The sequence below is a fragment of the Scardinius erythrophthalmus genome (assembly GCF_964197995.2).
Source record: "Scardinius erythrophthalmus genome assembly, chromosome: 11".
In the NCBI taxonomy this organism is placed as follows: Eukaryota; Metazoa; Chordata; class Actinopteri; order Cypriniformes; family Leuciscidae; genus Scardinius; species Scardinius erythrophthalmus.
The window spans coordinates 36,334,873-36,353,826 of NC_138231.1; the positions used below are offsets into that span (position 1 = coordinate 36,334,873).

The window sequence follows — 18,954 nt, forward strand, 5'->3', positions numbered from 1 at the left end:
ACGTTATGTCATATTGTCAATATGGTAGGCCTAATGAAGCAGAATAGTGGGTCATATGTCTAATGCTTTTTGAAAACTTAAGGCTTTCTTCTTCATAAAACGAGTCGGACATCATCACATTTTTGTATACATTTTTATTTATTTACATTAGTAAGCTACAGGACATAGTCTTTCAAAACATGACCTGTGCGAAAGAGAAAAAAATAAATAAAACTTCATTGTACCCAGCACATTTCAAACCAAACTGACTCCCATGTGAATACTGCACACACGGGCATTTTCCGATTCGGCTCCTCCCGACCTCAGGCTTAGGTTTGCAAGCCATTTTTTCCGGCGTTTTTTGGTCAATTTCTTGCATTTTTCCCCCTTATGAACAACAACTTTTGGTACACGATAAAAACTCCTCGTGGTTTCTCGGTTTGATCGATTTGAGCAACCATAAACGATGCAAAGCATAGGCATTTTGAGTTTGTTATAGTGCTTCCTAAATGTAGCACATTACTTCCTGCCCTCCATCTGCATTTCGTGCCATGGCAACGCAGTGACGTGACGTCATATGCAAACAAGCTATTGCATCTGTTAGGCACCTGGCAAATCCTAATGGAAAAATAATAGTAGGAACAAAAGAATACAGGAACTTAACTCATAGGGCCAGATTTACTAACAGCTTAGTCCTCTTTTGGCGTTAAAAAAACTACTGTCAGGATTTACTAAAGACGCAGTGAAAAATTAGCGCTGAAAAGGAGTGGACAGGGTTATTTTTGCGGGCTGACCTTATTGCATATGCAGAGTTTCCCTTTCAGACGCAAAATTTATGGGAAGAGAGTATTTCAATGAATCATGCAAGGTGTTTTACTAGGGTTCGCGCTAGTTAATTTACTAGCACCAGAGCCATTATTTACTGCACCCAAAAAAGCATGTCTTAAACCAGACTCTAATTTGTACTCCTCTTGGTAGATTGCATTGGTCATTATGGAAATGATCCGAAATGATCTCTTACGCGAATTTGCCCTGGGGGATAAACAAAGGATTAGGGTAATCCGTGCGGTTTTGTCGTAAAAATATACATATTTAAAACTTTATAAATGAAAATAACTGGCTTCCGGTAGCGGTCGACGCGCGTTCATGGAGATGGATGCTGGCGTATGACGTAGGACGTAGCGTAGGAAGCGTCGTGACGTAGAACGAACGTGACAGCGCAGCCAGAGTGCAGAGCAAAACAAAACTCTACGTTCGTTCTACGTCACGACGCTTCCTACGCTACGTCCTACGTCATATACCAGCACCCATCTCCGTGAACGCGCGTCGACCGCTACCGGAAGCCAGTTATTTTCGTTTATAAAGTTTTAAATATGTGTATTTTTACGACAAAACCGCACGGATTACCCTCAGAAGGCCTTCGTTTATCCCCCTGGAGCCGGATGGATTACTTTTGTGAAGGATGCATGCACATTTTGGGACTTAATGACTTAAAGACTATAATGAGGTGGTACTTCACATTATAACCACTGAAAGATCTAAGACATTTTCTAAAATAACTGAAAATGTGTTCGTCTGAAAAAAGATTGACATATGGATCTCGAACGGCTTGAGGGTGAGTAAATCATGGGCTAAATATCATTTTTGGCCAAACTATCCCTTTAACTTATGCATTTAGAAGTCAAATCTAATCCAACATTTTTATATTTATATCATTATATATAATTTATTATATTATTATATATAAAAAATAATTGTAAATTCTCCAATTTTGAATACACAATAAAAACTAAAGTTTTGAGTTGGTAAGATTTTTTTGATAGAAGTCTATTATGCTCGCCAGAGCTGCATTTATTTGATCACAAAGACAGAAAAAAAACTGTAATATTGTAAAAAAAACTGTAATATATATATATTTTTTTATCTTTGATGAATAAAAAGTTTAAAAGAACAGCATTAACTTGAAATAGAAATATTTTGTAACATCATAAATGTCTTTACGGTCAATCTTTGCTGAATAAAATTATTAAATTCTTTCCAAAAAAAAAAAACCCTTTTCTTTTCATTGTTATTTAAACCTCTGGCTGACTTTAAAGAGCTTCATTAATTTAAAAAAAAAAAAAAACTGTTCAAGCATAGTCTATTAGTACAGGACAAAGAAACTTGAGACAAACTAGTGCACTTTGGAGAATGTGAAATTAGGCAGAACACACAAACAACATCCGGCTTATAACAACAGCTGGGCAACATCTTGATTTGGCTCTCACTCAACTTGCTATCAAAAATATTCTATCAAGTCTCTTTCTTGCAGCAAATGTGGTTTTTCATTATGTGCAGATTTATAGTCTCTGGAATAACCTAATAAACAGAGCGATGTCTACATTAGTTATCTAAACGAGCCGGTCAGATAGAGAAAAGAATGGATAAATTATTTACCAGGCTATTTTATCTTGTGGAATTATACTGTATGATTATCAAGGGTTTTAATGTAAATTGCAGGATAAGGAATTGATTATTGAAGCTTGAGCTTATCGTGCAACTGTTTTCCCAATTTTCCAATGATGTTCTCCTGTGTTACTTGCGAAAAAGCTTGTCGTTTGCTGAATCTTGATCCCTTTCATTTTGTTCTTTGCAAGTAGAATCTCAAATGAACTCTAAACTGGAAATGTCATGGAATCAGCTGCACTGTTGTGTTTACATCAAAAGAGCAAAACAGCCTGGTAATTCTTGATGGAAGCAAGATTAGCAGGGATTAGGAATGTGTTGTCATCAGAAAAACAGCTCCGCTCGTCCTCCCTCTGCTGAGAGCCTATGAACTTCTGCCAGATTCTTTTAGTAACCATATATACAGCTTTGGAGACACGGTGAGGTTAAGATCCCCCCTGAGTTTATAAAATAAATATCAGAGTATATGCAGAGATATAATCTTTATAAATCCATTAGGGCCTCTTTGTTTAACTCCCAAAGGGGCTGTGGCTTAATTTTCCCATGTCGGAGGCTTTGGGTAATGTCTTTTTAATGACACTATCCAGGATCCTGTCATGAGCAGGGTCATCAAACAAATCTCCCACCCTCTCTTCCTCTCGCTCTCTGTCTTGTCAATACATAATGTTAATATTCAAGTCAAAGGGCTTTAGCAGGGAAACATATAACTCCCAAGGGTCATATTAGCTCATGTACTTCCAGTGTGTTCGCTGAATCGCACAAGTAACCGGTTGGAGAACAAAAGTTACAGAATCACCAGGGCTGTGCAAAAATCTCCCTTTCAAGTGTGAATTTGAATTGGCCACGTCCCACAGGAAGCTCAATTGGAATAACAGAAAGATAATTTTATCTTCATCAGAGTTCAAATTTGAGGTATTTATTTTTCAAAGTCTACAACTTCACATTCAAATTCAAATTGCAATTAGGTATCTGGTTACCTTAATCAAAGATTGTATGTACAGTATACCAAGATGGTTTAATCATAATACTACGAATGGGAGAAAGTGCAGCGTGCATTACGGAGGAATAAGTCCCGCCTTCCAAATATAAGAGCCAATCGGCAATTGGTAAATCTTCACATCACTGCAGCTGCTGTTAAAAGCTCCGGTTCTCAAATAAACGTTAAGTGTCCTGAGATGCTTGGAACTACACATGTAAGAAATGTACTGTATGTGTCATTTCATGCTGATTTGAAATATGTTTATGTTATTCAAATGTGTTAATAATAATGTGGAAATATGTTAAATAAATGTGAGTTTGGCATTTCCCCATTCAAGTAGATAGGAGCAGGTCTTGCATGCCGGAAATCGTTGCCAAATATGGTTGCTGAGTGAACGGATTTTCCTTGAAAGGTACTTTGCTTCAATTCAAGCTGAATTCCTGTGTTTGAAAGGCAAAGGCATTCTCAATTCACTTCAGAATGGCGCATGAACCCATAAACTATAGAGTCAAGCCTCATACTTGAGGAAAAACAGAAATCAAAGGCACAGACACCACTATAGAGATTGCATTATATTTCCAAAAATATATGTACAGTCTATTACAAAGGTTACAAAGCAAAAAAAAAAAGGACAAAAATGGTCTATGTAACAAGAAATTGTCTAGGTAAATGACAATAGTTTTTCAGCTAGGGAAAATACTTCTTTTTTTGACCAATGAATACTCCATACTCTTGTCACAAAAAATAAATAATAAATCAACAATTCGTTTGTACTGTACATTTTTTCCAACCTAGAAGAGAAAAGAAAAAAAAATCATCTTTTAAAATGGAAACCTATTAGCTCTCTTTGGTCCTAAATGAGAAATTATGTACAACTAAAAGAGTGAGGGAGAAGATAATCAGCTGCATGTGAGATAGAAAAATATAGTGCATTTTCAATGAGCTAACTACAGAGTACTTAAGTGAAAAATAAAGAAAAAAGAAAAAAAACTAAAACAATCATAAATAAAATATACAAGTTTTACAGCTGGAACATATACAAATTGCCATCTGGCTTGTGATTACTCTGACACAATCAACAGTGCTGAACTCTTTGGAATATTCCACTTCACTTTTGTCTAGGTGGGCTCTTGACCGTCTTTCAAGAAGTCTTTAATACCCTGCTGCACCGTGAACTCAATCAATCCACAGCACAAACTGTCTTGACCGAAAAACTCCGCTACTATCAAACCAGAAAAGTTAGAAATGGCACAAAGCAGAAAAATTGACAGATTTGTCATTGACCCGTACGGTGGCCTCAATGTGGGATTGATTGAATCCAGGCGTTAATCTCAAATTGGCTCAAATTGCTGTCTCTACAGGGGCCCCGGATCCGAACGGAGAGGGTAAGGGACTGCGAGGGGCCCCCGGGAGGCCGGAGTGCGAGATCAGAGTGCTCGGGGAGGCTGATCTGAGTTACTCCAGCTACTGCTGAAGCTCAGGAGGTTTGTGCTGACCGAGAGCCTTTCCGCTTGCATTCAATTCAAAGGCCTGGCGTGGGCTCAATGCTGAGGTTAGCGAGATGGAAGGATAGCGGATCGGAGTTGGGCCTCAAACCAGGGCACAATATGATCCATGAGAGACGCACACACAAACCATCTGGGTTTACAATGGAGACGGCACAGTCGATGGCTTTTTTGAAGCGCCAAACGTTAGGCTAAATCCTCCAGTGATGCTTCGCTCCAACAGCTCCGTCTTCGCTTTCTTTCTAATCAAGAAAAATGCCACATGTTGGCACGGCTTTTGTGGTAAAAATGGCATTGGTTCCCGAAAAGGATGAAAAAAAAATGTTTTGTATGTTTGAAATGTGTCACATTAAGGTTTTACAGTAAATAATAAAAAAAAAACATACTTCAGCCCAAAAATGGTAGAATTTTATGGCAGCCCAACAAATCAAGCCTAAAAATGTACACAGTACTCCTTAAAGTATTTAACACTATTACGCATAACATTTAATTGTCAACGAAACATTCAGTTGAGAGTGGAAGGCTGTTATGGCACTAAAACTTTAGCGTAAGCATCAACTTTGAGCTCAGCATAACAAAAGAGCGGAAGAAACAAACCGAAACGTTGATGAGATCCTAGTATATAAATTCAACAACTCTCTTTGATCAAATTTTACAGAACTGCTGCTGATTTCCAAGCAGTATGTGAGTAAAAGTCTATACAGCACCTCAAATTATTGCTCATATTTGTCAGTCTCTCCCCAAAACAGCTGTGATCTCACCAATAATCTGAAAACCTAAAATTAAGAGCAATAGTTGACTTGTTTTAAGGCAGTATTACTCCTTTACACCACAACATTGTATGATTTTAAAGTCAGTCACCTGCTAGGAAACTGATACTAAACGCAAATGAAACTCTTGCTGAAACAGAATTTGTTTCTAAATTAAAAAAGCCTAACTTTTTTTTTTTTTTTTGTGTGTTTCTTTATGGAAACATGTATTTATGGTAAATAATATCAATATTAAAAAGGACACATTCAACAACAGCACTGATAAATCCATTCATGTGGTAAATATAAACTTATAAAGAATATTGCCACCGAAGTAGTTGTTCTTACATTAAAAAAACTCCATCACCAATTCTCTTTGTACTAATTCACATCTGAATTGTCACGTAGGATCATAAAATATACCTAACTGTCTGTTCGGGCTGGTATAAAACACAACCAGCCATCCTCAGGAGCTTCATGTATCCAAGCGGTGGGATATTTCTGCTTGATATAAAAGGGCAGGTCGGCCCGACTCTCTGCCAATGCTTCAGTCTGCTGAGAGCTTCATGTAATAGTGCTGGCTGGAGAAGACAAACCTCCTCTTGTCTACTTTCAGCCTCTGAATCTGTCTCTTTCCCTCCAGATGAGACGTTTTACCCTGTTGTCAGTTCCGTAACACAATCCGAGAAAACAAACAAGCTAACACAAATCAATCGAGTAGAAGAGTAACGTACCACATTGTCTTAATGTGGATATTACAAACCAAAGAAAAAGAAATCTCTCCAAATTCACTCCTTATGAGCTGGATTTGCTTATTTTTATATTCACCCATGATGTAAAAAAAAAGAAACCAGTGAAATCTATAGCAACTATGAGCAAATCAACCTTTTGTGACGATAAAGTCCGTACAAAGCATAAAAAGCCTCTCAAACGCTCCAACTCAATGACGTGAGGAGTTCTTTAGAGCATCCAGAGGAGCGTCCATGTAGGATTCTCTCTCTCTCTCTCTCTCTCTCTCGCATGTTTGCTTTTTCATTGTCTCTCCGTCTCTTGGTTTCCAGCACCTGTGCCAAAATCCTTCGCCAATAACAAAGGAATGATTCTGTTCTGCCAGTTCTGGAAGGTTAATCTCACCGGAAGGGTGTGGAACGTTTTTTTTTTTCTTTGTTGTTGATTTATTTTTTCATATTTTTTGCCGTGTCACACACTTTACGGTGTTTCCTGGAGAGTTCTGGTTCATCCGACCGGGAAGGGCTTTGGACCTCCATCACACTTGAATACCCGTCCCGTGAAGATGCAGCATCTGGGCTCTCATAGTCTGTATACTGCTCATGATCTTCTTCTGATGGCCCACCAAGGAGATTCCCAAACTCATTACATCCCTAAAGCAGAAACACAACGTTCATAAATCACAGCAATGGAGCATGAAGTGCCTGAGAGGTATTTCATTACCAAAGCAAAAGGAAACTGAGAAAAGGCCATATTAACTACAACACGATGAGTCAGAGTATGAGTCAAAGAGGTCTGATTAAAATTCAGTGCAATGTCAGGATCGTATTGTGAATGAGAGCTGAGGGCTGAAATTACTCCTAGAAAGATCATGCATTTCTATAGAGCGTGACAGTGTGTAGGAAAGATCACAGCAAAGCGCTCTTACTCGATAGTCATTCTAGCGACAGATTCGAGCGTGCTGTAGCCGGCAGCTGTGAAGTTGTCCACGTATCTCTCCATCTTGATAGCTTCCAACCACTCACTGACCAATCGGAAAGAGGTGAAATCTGGAGTGTTCTGGTCAAGCAGTGGGCTTATGGGTCTGAGGAAAAGGAAGAGATATATATGAGTGTTATAATGGCACAGTAACATTATTTCTTAGTACTGGTATACTCTACTGAGGAGAGATGGGGGGGGGGGGGGTTGGATATTTGACTGTACATGAAGTTTCCCACTATTTGTACATTTTGTAATCTAACATCCACAACATGAAAATGATTGTAAGTAGTCCATTTTTTTTTTTTTTTTGGTATCGAGAATAATGAAATCTCAATGATATTCAGCCATCAGCTCTTAATCACAGTACAATATTGTGCCAATCCTAACTAACATGGATTTTTGTATTCACATTGTACTAATTCAGAGAACTGTTGTTTTGCATTATTTTGTAACAGGCATGATAAAAGACGGTTACATGGGTATCTTCCCAAAGTTTTAAAGGTCATATCTTCAGTGTGAGATGCAGATCCTGTTGTGATTGTAAACACACTTCCTCTGACTAATACCACACTGGAGGCTGGAGTTCCCACAAGGCTTTAAAGTTTCAAACACTCATTATGACAATTGATTTAAAGTCCTTGTTATCGAACATAAAAGCATGGAGGCTGTTTTGCTTTATTGATTCCCTGGGATTTATCTTTCATCAGTAAGCCCTAGCAGATAAATCAAATGCTGGACAGATGGAATTGTTCGCAAATTTACTTGCGAACCTATAAAAGGGCTGAAAGACATTGCAGTGAGGTGCAGGAGTATAAAACATAACAACCAACTTCCACGCATCGTAAAAACAAAGCTGGTCTGTGAATGGCATCACTTTCTTTGAGCAGAAATAGATAAAGCTGGGCAGTAAAAAAAAAAAAAAAATTGAATGGGTGTCCTCACCGCGTACACGTTCCCATCGGCGTTTTTAAGGTGTTAGGGTTGCGGATCATTTTGTCCAAGATGCCGACGATCTGGTCAAATTTGGGTCGGTCTGCTCGGTCTTTCTGCCAGCAGTCCAACATGAGCTGATGGAGGCCAGGAGGGCAGTCCATGGGGGCGGGAAGACGATAACCCTCCTCTATAGCCTTTATGACCTGCAAGATCAAAATGAGAGATGGAAAATTAGAAAAGGTGCAAAAGAAAACCAAGTGGTTGAGAGACAGAGGTCAAAACGAGTAGCTTAGCCATTTGCATCCAGAACAGAAAGTACACAAAGCCCTGCCTGCACCTCCAGCTCCCTATTTGTATCCCTCTTTCCACTTGCTCATCCTTTAATCAGGACTCTGTAAACAGCCGCTTTGCTGGATAAATCTGTTGTGGTTTACCTCCAGCATTACAAACTACAACAGAGGAAAAGCAGGCTAACCAGATGTGATTATTCTTGCACTGGTTATTGGAGGGTGCCTGAGCGAATGGAAAGAGTACCACATGAACTGGATGTGAATGAAGCAAGCGCACTGAAAGCTGTTTGTTCAACAGCTGCTTGTGACAGTCATACTATCATACTATCACAAGGTTACAGTTTAAACCAAGGATGAACACATTGTTGCTTGGGTGTCTGTGCGCGTCATGGTTTATAAATTGAACGGGTCCATAGAGCAACAAAACCACCTGTTGTCCTACTCACTCGGCATGCTAAGAAATGATAATAATAAGAAATGTTTCTTGAGCACCAAATCAGCATCTTAGAATGATTTCAGTCAGATCAAATGATACTGAAGACTGGATTAATGCTGCTGAAAGTTTAACTTTGCGGGAATCACAGGAATAAATGGCATTTTAAAACATATTATTACAATTTAAAATAACTCTACTTATATCTGAATATATCACTATATAATATATTGGTAAATAATTGTACCAACCCTAACATTAGTGTGTCTGTGTCTGTATGTATTCGTCAGTAAAAAATGTGGAAAATCAATTATCGTACAAAACATGGGCTCACAACTAGCACCTAAATTGTAAATTGTTGCTTTTATATTTTATGTTTTGCACCTTGTAAAGCACCTTGAATTGCACCACTGCTGAAACGTGCTATATAAATAAAGCTGCCTTGCCTTGCCTAAATTGATAAAATTATTTAAATCTGAGTCGACTAAACTAAACATAGATTTGGCTTGTCCAGAACTATGTTTTTCCCCCTACTTCAACTCCCAAGGAACAGTAAAAGCAGACTGTATATTTTCCCCAAATCCTCATCTGCTATTCTCGTCGTGTCTCTCCAAACCAGGCTTGAGCTACGGAAAGAAAAGTGTCAAAACAGAAAGAGTTGAAGAAATGTAAATATTTCTTTCTTTTTTTAGCAGCCCTCAAGGAGTTGTTCGCCTCCTTCTCAAAAGGGTATAAAAACATCTGACGTTGAGGCCTGACAAGTATCAAGACTCCACTGAGGCAAATGTTCGAACGCAAAAAATAATAACATTAAACTAGCTATTCACTTCCATGGAGAGCTAACGTTTGCTAGGGAGCAGAGAATTATAAGTCATCATTAGTTTCACTGATAAGGGTTGTTTACCTTCTCTCAAGCTTGTGTAATTTTGACAAAGAATCTGCCTAACAGAGCATTGTACACAAGACAAGTGCCTACATACAGTGGCGGATTAACAACACTTTCCCTCATACATATCATTAGCCGTGACCATATCTGAATTTCCATCCGGTTCGACTTGAAAACCCTGCACGCATGTGATCAGAATGATGAACGGCACTTTGCTGTCCCAATTTCTTTGAGACAAAAGCTCAGCGCGCAGATCGTTCCGAAGGTTTTGCATGGCTAAGCAGATATCTTTGAATTGATTGAACTCTGCTAATGATGAATTTGGCACGCATTATCATTTCTCATTATAAAGGTTGAAAGTGTAGCAGAATACAAAAAGGAATTCTACAAGCAAAACACTCCATTCCTTTCCGCAGATCCATTAAACCTTTTTATCCTCAAAATGTATCATTAAAACAAGGTCACTCCTGACACCTGTGTTGATATCCAGCTAGAAAATTCAAAGTGTCAGGCGTGCTTAACTGTCCTGATGCTTGAATACCTACAGATTATGTTCACGTTGTAACTAAGGACTTTTAATGCAAGCCGTGGTTTTACAAGACTATAAAAGTAAGCTGAACTAACAAGAGACTTCTATTTTCTGCTAAAAGTGCCTTGATGAAGTACAAAGGACATTGAAAAACTTTTAGTTTTCCAACAGCATGAAAGATGCTTGAAGGTTATCAAATATGTATAATGTTGGCATTTATCATCATTTTCTCACCAGTGTGACAACACCTGCAATACCGGTATTAACGGTATCACTGAGGTGTTTTCCCTCTTTTCTACCTCACTTTTAAATCGCTTATGAATGCCTGTGCGGCAGTGTGCCATTTTACTTGAATGGTGAGTTCATGATTTTTCTTGAAAATAATTCTAAATGACAACTAACCCTATTAGCATTGGGTTTAAATCCAAAATATAACAAAATAGCCAAACAGGACCTTTTTGGCTCATTTTAACTGTAGTGTCTATTCTCTAACTGAACTAAAAGATTTTTATTCATATAAAAAATCTAAACGACGGTGGGGTACGGTGCCGCGGTGGGCGAGTGAGGTAACCGGAGTGTGGTTGAACACTGTGTAACACTGGTAAAACTGACTGTTGCAGCAAGCCTAGCGGCATTAATAAATACGAATTATTGTAGAAGGAATTTAAATCATGATGATCACAGAACCTACATATGCCTTCAGTGCAGTGATGACTGGTGAATTAATATTGTGATGATGACTGGCTGATTAACTGATGATTTGAATGAATAAAACTAAAAGGTTTACTGATTGCTAAACTGCATGAATAAGTAAACTTTTGTACACTATATAATACAGTTTATTACTGTAGTGTATTGTTATATAAAATATAATTCAAATTGTAAGTAATTGTAGAAATTTCATATAATACTATAATATAATTTGTACTTTTATCATTTTGATTTTTTATAATTTTATGTGTAATAATTGTATAAGTATTTTTTATTATATTATATTATATTATATTATATTATATTATATTATATTATATTATATTATATTATATTATATTATATTATATTATACTGTATTATGTTACATTATATTCCCATTTCCAGAAGCATTTGGTTAAATGTGTCTGTACAAAAACAGTAACTTACATCTTGATTGGACATGTCCCAGTAAGGTCGTTCACCGTAGGACATGACCTCCCACATGACAATCCCGTAGCTCCACACATCACTAGCTGATGTGAATTTACGGTACTGGATGGCTTCCATTGCTGTCCACCGAACTGGGATCTTGCCACCCTGTTTAGTAATGTGTAGATTTTTTTAAATAAAAGTCACATTCAGTACACTCTGCATCAACCAGAGAAGAGTTAGAAAATATTGTATTGATGTTCTGTAAGATTCTACCATCACAATGCACCACAAACAGTATCTATATTTGTACAGCACGGATTGATTTGTTTATTCTGAGAGCGCCGTGGGCTTCCAAGGCAGGTACAATGAGACAGCAGCTTAATTGACTCACCGTTGTTGTGTAGACAGCTTCGGGATCGTCGTCAATCACTCTGGACAGGCCAAAGTCGGACACTTTACATACTAGATTGCTGTTGACAAGAATGTTTCGCGCTGCCAGATCGCGATGGACGTAGCCCATGTCTGAGAGGTATCTCATCCCGGCTGCGATGCCACGCAACATTCCCACCAACTGAATCACAGTGAACTGCCCATCATGTTTCTGTGCAAACACAAACAGAGAAACGTTGTCTATCCATCACCACCGCACAACAGACACATGCTCCATCCACCACGTGGGGGGGATGCTGACAGTAACACGGCCCAAGAATGAGCAATGGAATGGTAAATCGCAGTGGGTGTAATGAACAGAACAGAAAAGATATTGTATTCACTGACCAGATTGTCTAGGGTGGTTTATACATACCCTGAGGAATGCATCTAATGAGCCATTTTCCATGTATTCAATTACTATCATGACTGGTTTTCCTGAAAGAGCAAAGAACAGACTCCATTAAAGTGAAGTGCGGCCATCGCACACTGTACGAAAGCAGTAATGAGAAACAATTTGCAGACAATTCTACAACACTGGATTCACTTTAGACTGACGACAGGGCTTTTCATAAACACTTTTGGAATGTACACCCGCCAAAAATAATAATAAACGACCCTGAGCCACAAATAATTTTATCCAAAATCTCAAGATCAAATCATAACAATATGACTTCACAACTGAGCTTACGGTAAGTCATAACTCTTCGGAATTTAGAAGATTAATAGTGCACCATTAAAGTTCAATTTCTGCCAGACTAAGCAATACTTTGTCTTGTTTAAATGTCATGTAACTGCTTTATTCTAACTGATTTTGCAAAGTCGGACTAACAGACCTACATAATAGGATTGTAGCTTTGCTTCATCGGACTACAATTGGCCTTGTCATTTTTTTTGATGTATATTTAAGATTTAAATATATATGAAATGTCAAACATATCGAATAACATGCACTACAGTTCAAATTATGATCACATACTTTGCATGCACTTTAGTATGTTAGTCAGCACATTTCAAATCATTATGATTTAATAATCTTGTCATGCTTTAAAGTAAAACTTTTACTACAAAGTGCACTTTTTAAAAGTGTATTTAAGGATATTTAGAAACAGTCATGAAAGAGTGCTCTCTTTAAGTACACTTCTTTTTTACAAGGTAAGGACGTCTTACTAGTTAAGAAGCCATATCCAGTATTCAAAGCATATGCACGTGATGAACTTCCCACCTCTTGTGACGACACCCTCCAGATGGACCACATTCGGGTGATCAAACTGGCCCATTATGCTGGCCTCGCACAGGAAGTCCCGCCTTTGTTTTTCAGTGTAGCCTACTTTCAGCGTTTTTATGGCCACCGACACGTCCCTCTTTCCCGGCAGCTTCAGTCGTCCACTGCACACCTCTCCAAACTCTCCTGTGAAACACGCAACCACCCGCATGCTGAGTTTGAGAGATCCGGGTCAAGTTTAACACCGTTACCTGTTCCGATGGTGCTTAATACATATCAGTCATGCAGGCAGCAGGATTCAGCATTATATGATGCTATGCATCGGTACACAGGGGAGTGCAACCAAGAGAGCAGATAATTGGATATGCTATATAGAGGACACGCTTACACACTTATTTGGTTTGTAACTAAAAGGGATGTGGCAGCAATTCATCAATAGCGATGCATTTATGTGCATCCTCGCCATAAGAGAAGACATATTAATTATAAACCAATCCTAGAGCAGCGCTATCAATAACAGGAGGCCAGAGAGATGCTCTGGCCGCTATCGAGAGTGTAAATATTTGGTTGTCATTGTGATAAATGAGAGAGGTGTGTGACTAAAGCGAGGCAGCGGAGAAGACAAGAGAAGAGCTCACCTGCGCCGATAACCCTCTCAATCTTAATGCAAGAGGCATCCAGCTCCTTCGCGAACTGATGGACAGCCCTGTTCGGGTCCTCGTAGGTTTCAGGGTCAATGTATGTTTTGGTGCCTGGAAATTTAACTGTAGAAGGGTAAGAGGATTACTGTTACGATTAAATATGCATGCCGCACACACACAGAGCCCTTGATGGACGGATGCGATTACTGGAGGGTAGAGACACGGGGCTGTGGGCTAAACAGCACACTGTGATGGAAGATAGCATGTCAAAAGGTCTCTTTCATCAAATAATAAAACCTATGCTTTTATTTTTACACACATATTTCATAAAAAACGCTATTACATTTTCTTGTTAACCTTCTCACAATGGAGCCGAAAGGGTATTAGCCATACAGCATGGCAGCAGCATACATAGCTGTCACTCATTGGATAATGGGTTTCATAAAACTGAGCTATTGTTTGAATGCCGAGAAAGAATGTTCCACTGCATTGTGAAACAAGCATGAGAGATTTATTATTAATAAATATTTACATATATAAAAGATAATATCTAAAAAACAACATAGTTAATAATAAAACAATATTAGTATTCATTATTTTATTAATACCATGGATGGAATTGATTATTCATTGTAACAATTATTAAAACATTATTATGTTAATAATAATTTGTATTAATCATATTAATAAAGCACTAATTATATTAATACATTATAATGCCCAATTGGCAATATTTTTACTTTATTTTATCCATTCGCAACACTTTTTATTTAAAGGCCAATTAATGTGTTCGCCCAGTCTTACTATCTAATCAAATCCTATAATTACATTGCTACCTGTCAACTTTAACATTAAGCTCCACTTAATGAGATGCAAAAAGTAATAGGCTACATCATGCTGAGATGAAAACGACTAAAATGGACTGTTGTTAACGAGTAATTAAATTACTAATTTGCAACAAAAGCAATGCCGAGCAACAGGGAGAGAGCTTTTTCCTGATATCCCCCAGTTCCTTCAAGGCAGTGTCGGCCTACACGATGGCATGAGCAAACGGGCATTGTGCTCCAGTCATATGCAACGGCAGCAGATATTTCCCTTCTTCTTGCCTGCTATAATTGCTTCGTCCATCTAAGTTGTCAGTAAATCTGATAGAACGTGTTTATCACTGCTGCCCGCACAACACGAGCAACAAATTGGGCGTACGAGTACGATGCGCACCTTATCTGCCTTTTGTCAAACCAGCTAGCATCTTGTGGTTTTGCGTAGCTGAGCAGGTTCTCTTTAAAAGCAGATGTTGTCTGTAGTGTCTGGTGCTGTTTTTGGCAGGGTTGCATGACGGCGAGAATATGGCAAGCTGTAAGCCTCAGCGTGTGGGCAAGAACGCTAGTGAGATTGAGCTGCCCCTGAACAAGCAAGCTGTGCCACCTTGAACCTTTGTTTCCAAATCAGCAGTTTGCCTACAGCACTGATCATTAGCAGAGCAAGTCTAGGGAGGCCATTGCCAGTGCTATCTCCAGGGGCTTCATTAGGGACTGCTGAGAGAAAACATCTTACTGGCCGAGAGGCCTGGGCGCAGGGGTTCAGAATGCAGAAGTCAAACACCTAGAGGAACATCTTAACGCTAAGAGGTCTGTAAGCTCTCTTTAGATGAAGATCTGGTGATGAGGGCATGTTTCTGTAGGGTTATGGCCTAGCTTTACACCATAGGCAATGCTAGACATGTAATCTGTGATCATAGAGCATTGAATGTAGCTCTATACAGTTATTGGCAGAATTTGCACACATTTAAATTCTGTGGAATAGATTTAAATATGGCAATGTGCACAATATATCTGATCATATCTGGATGTTAAACTGTTTAAACATCTCCAAAGCCCATGATATTTTCACCCCTTCTGATTAATGAAACTTGTTCTAGCTTTTTTTTTTTTACATCTGGACTTGACTACTGCAATAGTGTTTTTTGCTGGGCTACCAAAGAGCTCTTTTAAACATTTACAAAGAGTTCAGAAAGCAGCTTCAACACTCAGATCCCTTCCTTGCCTGTATCATTCAGAATTGAATTCAAGATCCTCTCATTAGTTTGTTAAATGTCTTCCTGGTACTGCCTCAATATACCTTTCTAATTGGTTGAATAAAAATACTCCTGTAAGATTGCTCCGAACATCCAATGGTAAGTTGCTGGTTGTACTAAAACACAGCTAAACATTGGTGAGTCAGGCTTTAGTCATTTTGGTCCCAAGCTATGAAACTAACTTCCTGACAACCTACGAGCAATTGACTCACTATGCCCTTTTTAAAAGTATCTCAAAACACATTTGTTCACTAGGGCCTTTCCTTGATTTTTCTGCAATACTTTTTTTGTTGCAGTTTTATTATCTTATTTCTATTATGTGAGTACATGTGTTTTTCTCTTCCGTGAATGCACACATGCATTTATCTTCTGTAAAGCACATTGTAAACACTGTTTTTAAAAAGTGCTATAAATAAAGCTTTACTTACATTTAGTTGTTTAGATCATCATCTAGCATTAATTTAAAGAGATGGCCACAGATTAGTATTACAAAGTAGTACTACAAAGTAGCATAGATCAGAGTTATTATCACTAAAGGAGTAATTCATCACTGGATAATTGGGCTTACAATAAAACCTCTTCAATAAAAACTCATTAATCAGTAAATGACTAGAGAAAACAGAGAAAAGGGGCTGTGACGATCCCGATTGCCAAAAACTTAACACAAAATGCACTTTTGATTTTGGCACTGATCTCGCTGTCCGTGGGGGCAGACACAAAAATGTGAAAGTTTGATCTGTAGTTTAAACGAAAGCCCTAGAGCTGTCAAAATGTAGCCGTATGACACAAAACGTGTTATTTTGTGCCATCCAGCAAACTTTTGACAACTCTAAGTTTTTTTCTGACTGGGTGCAGGTAACATGGAGAAAGAGTACAGATTGTTCATTTACACATAATCATTGAAAACTGGTGAACTTAACCTTTAACCAAAACTAAAAAAAATAAAATATAAATATTCGATAAAAAACTTGATAAAAAAATGCTGCCTTGGCTGAAGTTGAAGCACTAAAATTACTAACTGGAAATGAAATAAAAACTAAAACAGGAAATTACTCTAAAAATTAAATTGAAAAAAAAGTTCTAAAAAAAAAAACATTAAAAAGGCACATAATAACATTACAAAAAAAAGTATAAAATAGTATAAAACTATAAAAATGGTTTACCATAATTTTAATATCTCTTTTTGCTAGCTAAACGCATTAAGCTAAAATGATCTCTGTATTTGAGTATTTAAAGGAAAGGTTCTAGATATTTCATAAAAACTGGAGCATATGAGAGGGTACAGCTGTTATGGTTGACCAGAACGTGGTCAATGATGTACAGCATGGTTCTTGCTCCTCTCCTCCTGCAAAGTTTAGTTCCCATCCTGCTTTAACACACCTGCCTGTAATTTTCAAGCATGAGCCCAAAGACCTTGATTAGCTGGTTCAGGTGTTTGATGAGAGTTGGAACGAAACTCAGCAGGATGGTTCTCCAGGAGCGCGGCTGAGCACCACTGATGAGCATGTGTATAATGAGCTGGTGAAAGCTGCCACTCACATTGAAAGTAGAGCTCCTCGTCCCCTTCCTGATCGGCCTTACTGTAGCCACAGTGTCTACACAGAAAAAAAAAAAAAATTAATTAATGGCCTGCAGTCACCAGACATATCATTTCAAACATAACAGGGCTATGGAATGTTAATCGAAATGTTTTTCTGGACACGGAATAGAAATGCCATGTATTCCTGTTCCGTGCTATGAGCTTCGACATAAACTAATTGATTTAGATTTTTTTGTCTTTCAGAATGATTGGAATTTAAAATATATATATACAAATAAATGATCTGCAATTTCTGGAAATTATATTTCCAGTTGATGATTGAGAATAACTCCATAAAGAATTGAATACCAAAGCATTCAGAGCATTCCGTGTCGATGGACATGCAGGAGAGCAATACGTGTTTGTGAAGGGTTGGGAGGACATGGGAATCAGTGACTAACATCATGAGTGAAGTTTTCAGATGGAAAAACACTGGCATTCTTGGTTCAACAATGACAAACAGGTACAAAAGTAAGAAGGAAGGATTCGCAGTTGTGAATCCCATCTTGGGTGTATGCTAACAGCAAGAGCTAGTGAGGGGAAAATGCATCAGAGGTCACATTCCCACAGTGTACAACATGATGGTGGGTGGGTGAGTGTGATCACACGCAAGTGGGCGAGGGTGTGAACTCCACAGCTATGGTGGCCTTTGAGGGACAGAAAGGCAAACTGAGAGAGCGTATGAGACTCACAGTAGCGGAGAGTCAATGGGGGCCGCGAGAGCGTACCTTCTCCCTATGATGAAACCAAACACCATGAAGACCAGGATGATGGTACCGGCTACCGCCACCACCGCAATGATGATGACTGGATTCTGCTCACTCGATATGACTGTAGCTGCAATTAAAACACAAATGAATAATAAAAGTAATGCTATAAGCTTAGTTTATCAAATATAGGGATTAAAAATAAATCTGTACCATACTGGATTTTTTTTTAAATTGATTTTATTGAATTAATTGTTTATGCTCATTTCTCCTATTTTTACACTCAGGTTACATTTTCTGTCATCTAACTCTAATAACACTGTTAAATGTAATCTTTATCAAATCTCAAAATTAGTATCCATTTTCATACTGTACATTATTATGTTATAATGCCTACATTTACTTGCAGCATTTAAAATGACTGGTTTTAGTGTTTTATTTTACATTTATTTAAAGAAAATAGTTTAGAATTTTAATATCAGTGATTTACAGCTTACTGGAATTGGCTAGAATTTCACTATTGGTGCATCGCTAATAAACTATTTGGCAAAAGGAGAAAGCAGGATAGCTTAAATCAAAGCTCCATTGAAAAATCATGGGACGGTTGTAACCCCCTTTTCATCCTCTCTCTGCTGCAGGGAGGGGCTGGCTCTATTTTAGGGTCTCGCTGAGTGCACGGTTCTACTGTTTCTGAAAGTGGGCTTAATAGTCCCAGATGGTAATACAGTGGCCTGCA

The 18,954-nt window shown here is 38.2% G+C and overlaps 1 protein-coding gene across 4 annotated transcripts in view; it reads right to left on the reverse strand.

Annotated features, from left to right (window-relative positions):
- Positions 1–5,874: 5,874 nt before the first annotated feature.
- epha7 (eph receptor A7) overlaps positions 5,875–18,954 on the reverse strand; it is a 66,811-nt gene continuing 53,731 nt past the window's right edge. The window contains exons 8-17 of one of the 4 annotated variants that reach the window (XM_081378581.1): positions 18,240–18,348; positions 17,472–17,527; positions 13,856–13,969; positions 13,218–13,403; positions 12,369–12,430; positions 11,955–12,164; positions 11,579–11,728; positions 8,310–8,503; positions 7,315–7,470; positions 5,875–7,039 (exon numbers count right to left, since the gene is read on the reverse strand). In XM_081378581.1, the coding sequence (XP_081234707.1) occupies positions 6,925–7,039; positions 7,315–7,470; positions 8,310–8,503; positions 11,579–11,728; positions 11,955–12,164; positions 12,369–12,430; positions 13,218–13,403; positions 13,856–13,969; positions 17,472–17,527; positions 18,240–18,348 (1,352 nt within the window). In that variant the 3' untranslated portion in view covers positions 5,875–6,924. Of the gene's footprint in view, positions 7,040–7,314; positions 7,471–8,309; positions 8,504–11,578; positions 11,729–11,954; positions 12,165–12,368; positions 12,431–13,217; positions 13,404–13,855; positions 13,982–17,471; positions 17,528–18,203; positions 18,349–18,954 lie in introns of all 4 variants that reach the window. The other 3 variants (XM_081378580.1, XM_081378579.1, XM_081378578.1) reach the window with 3 other exon arrangements.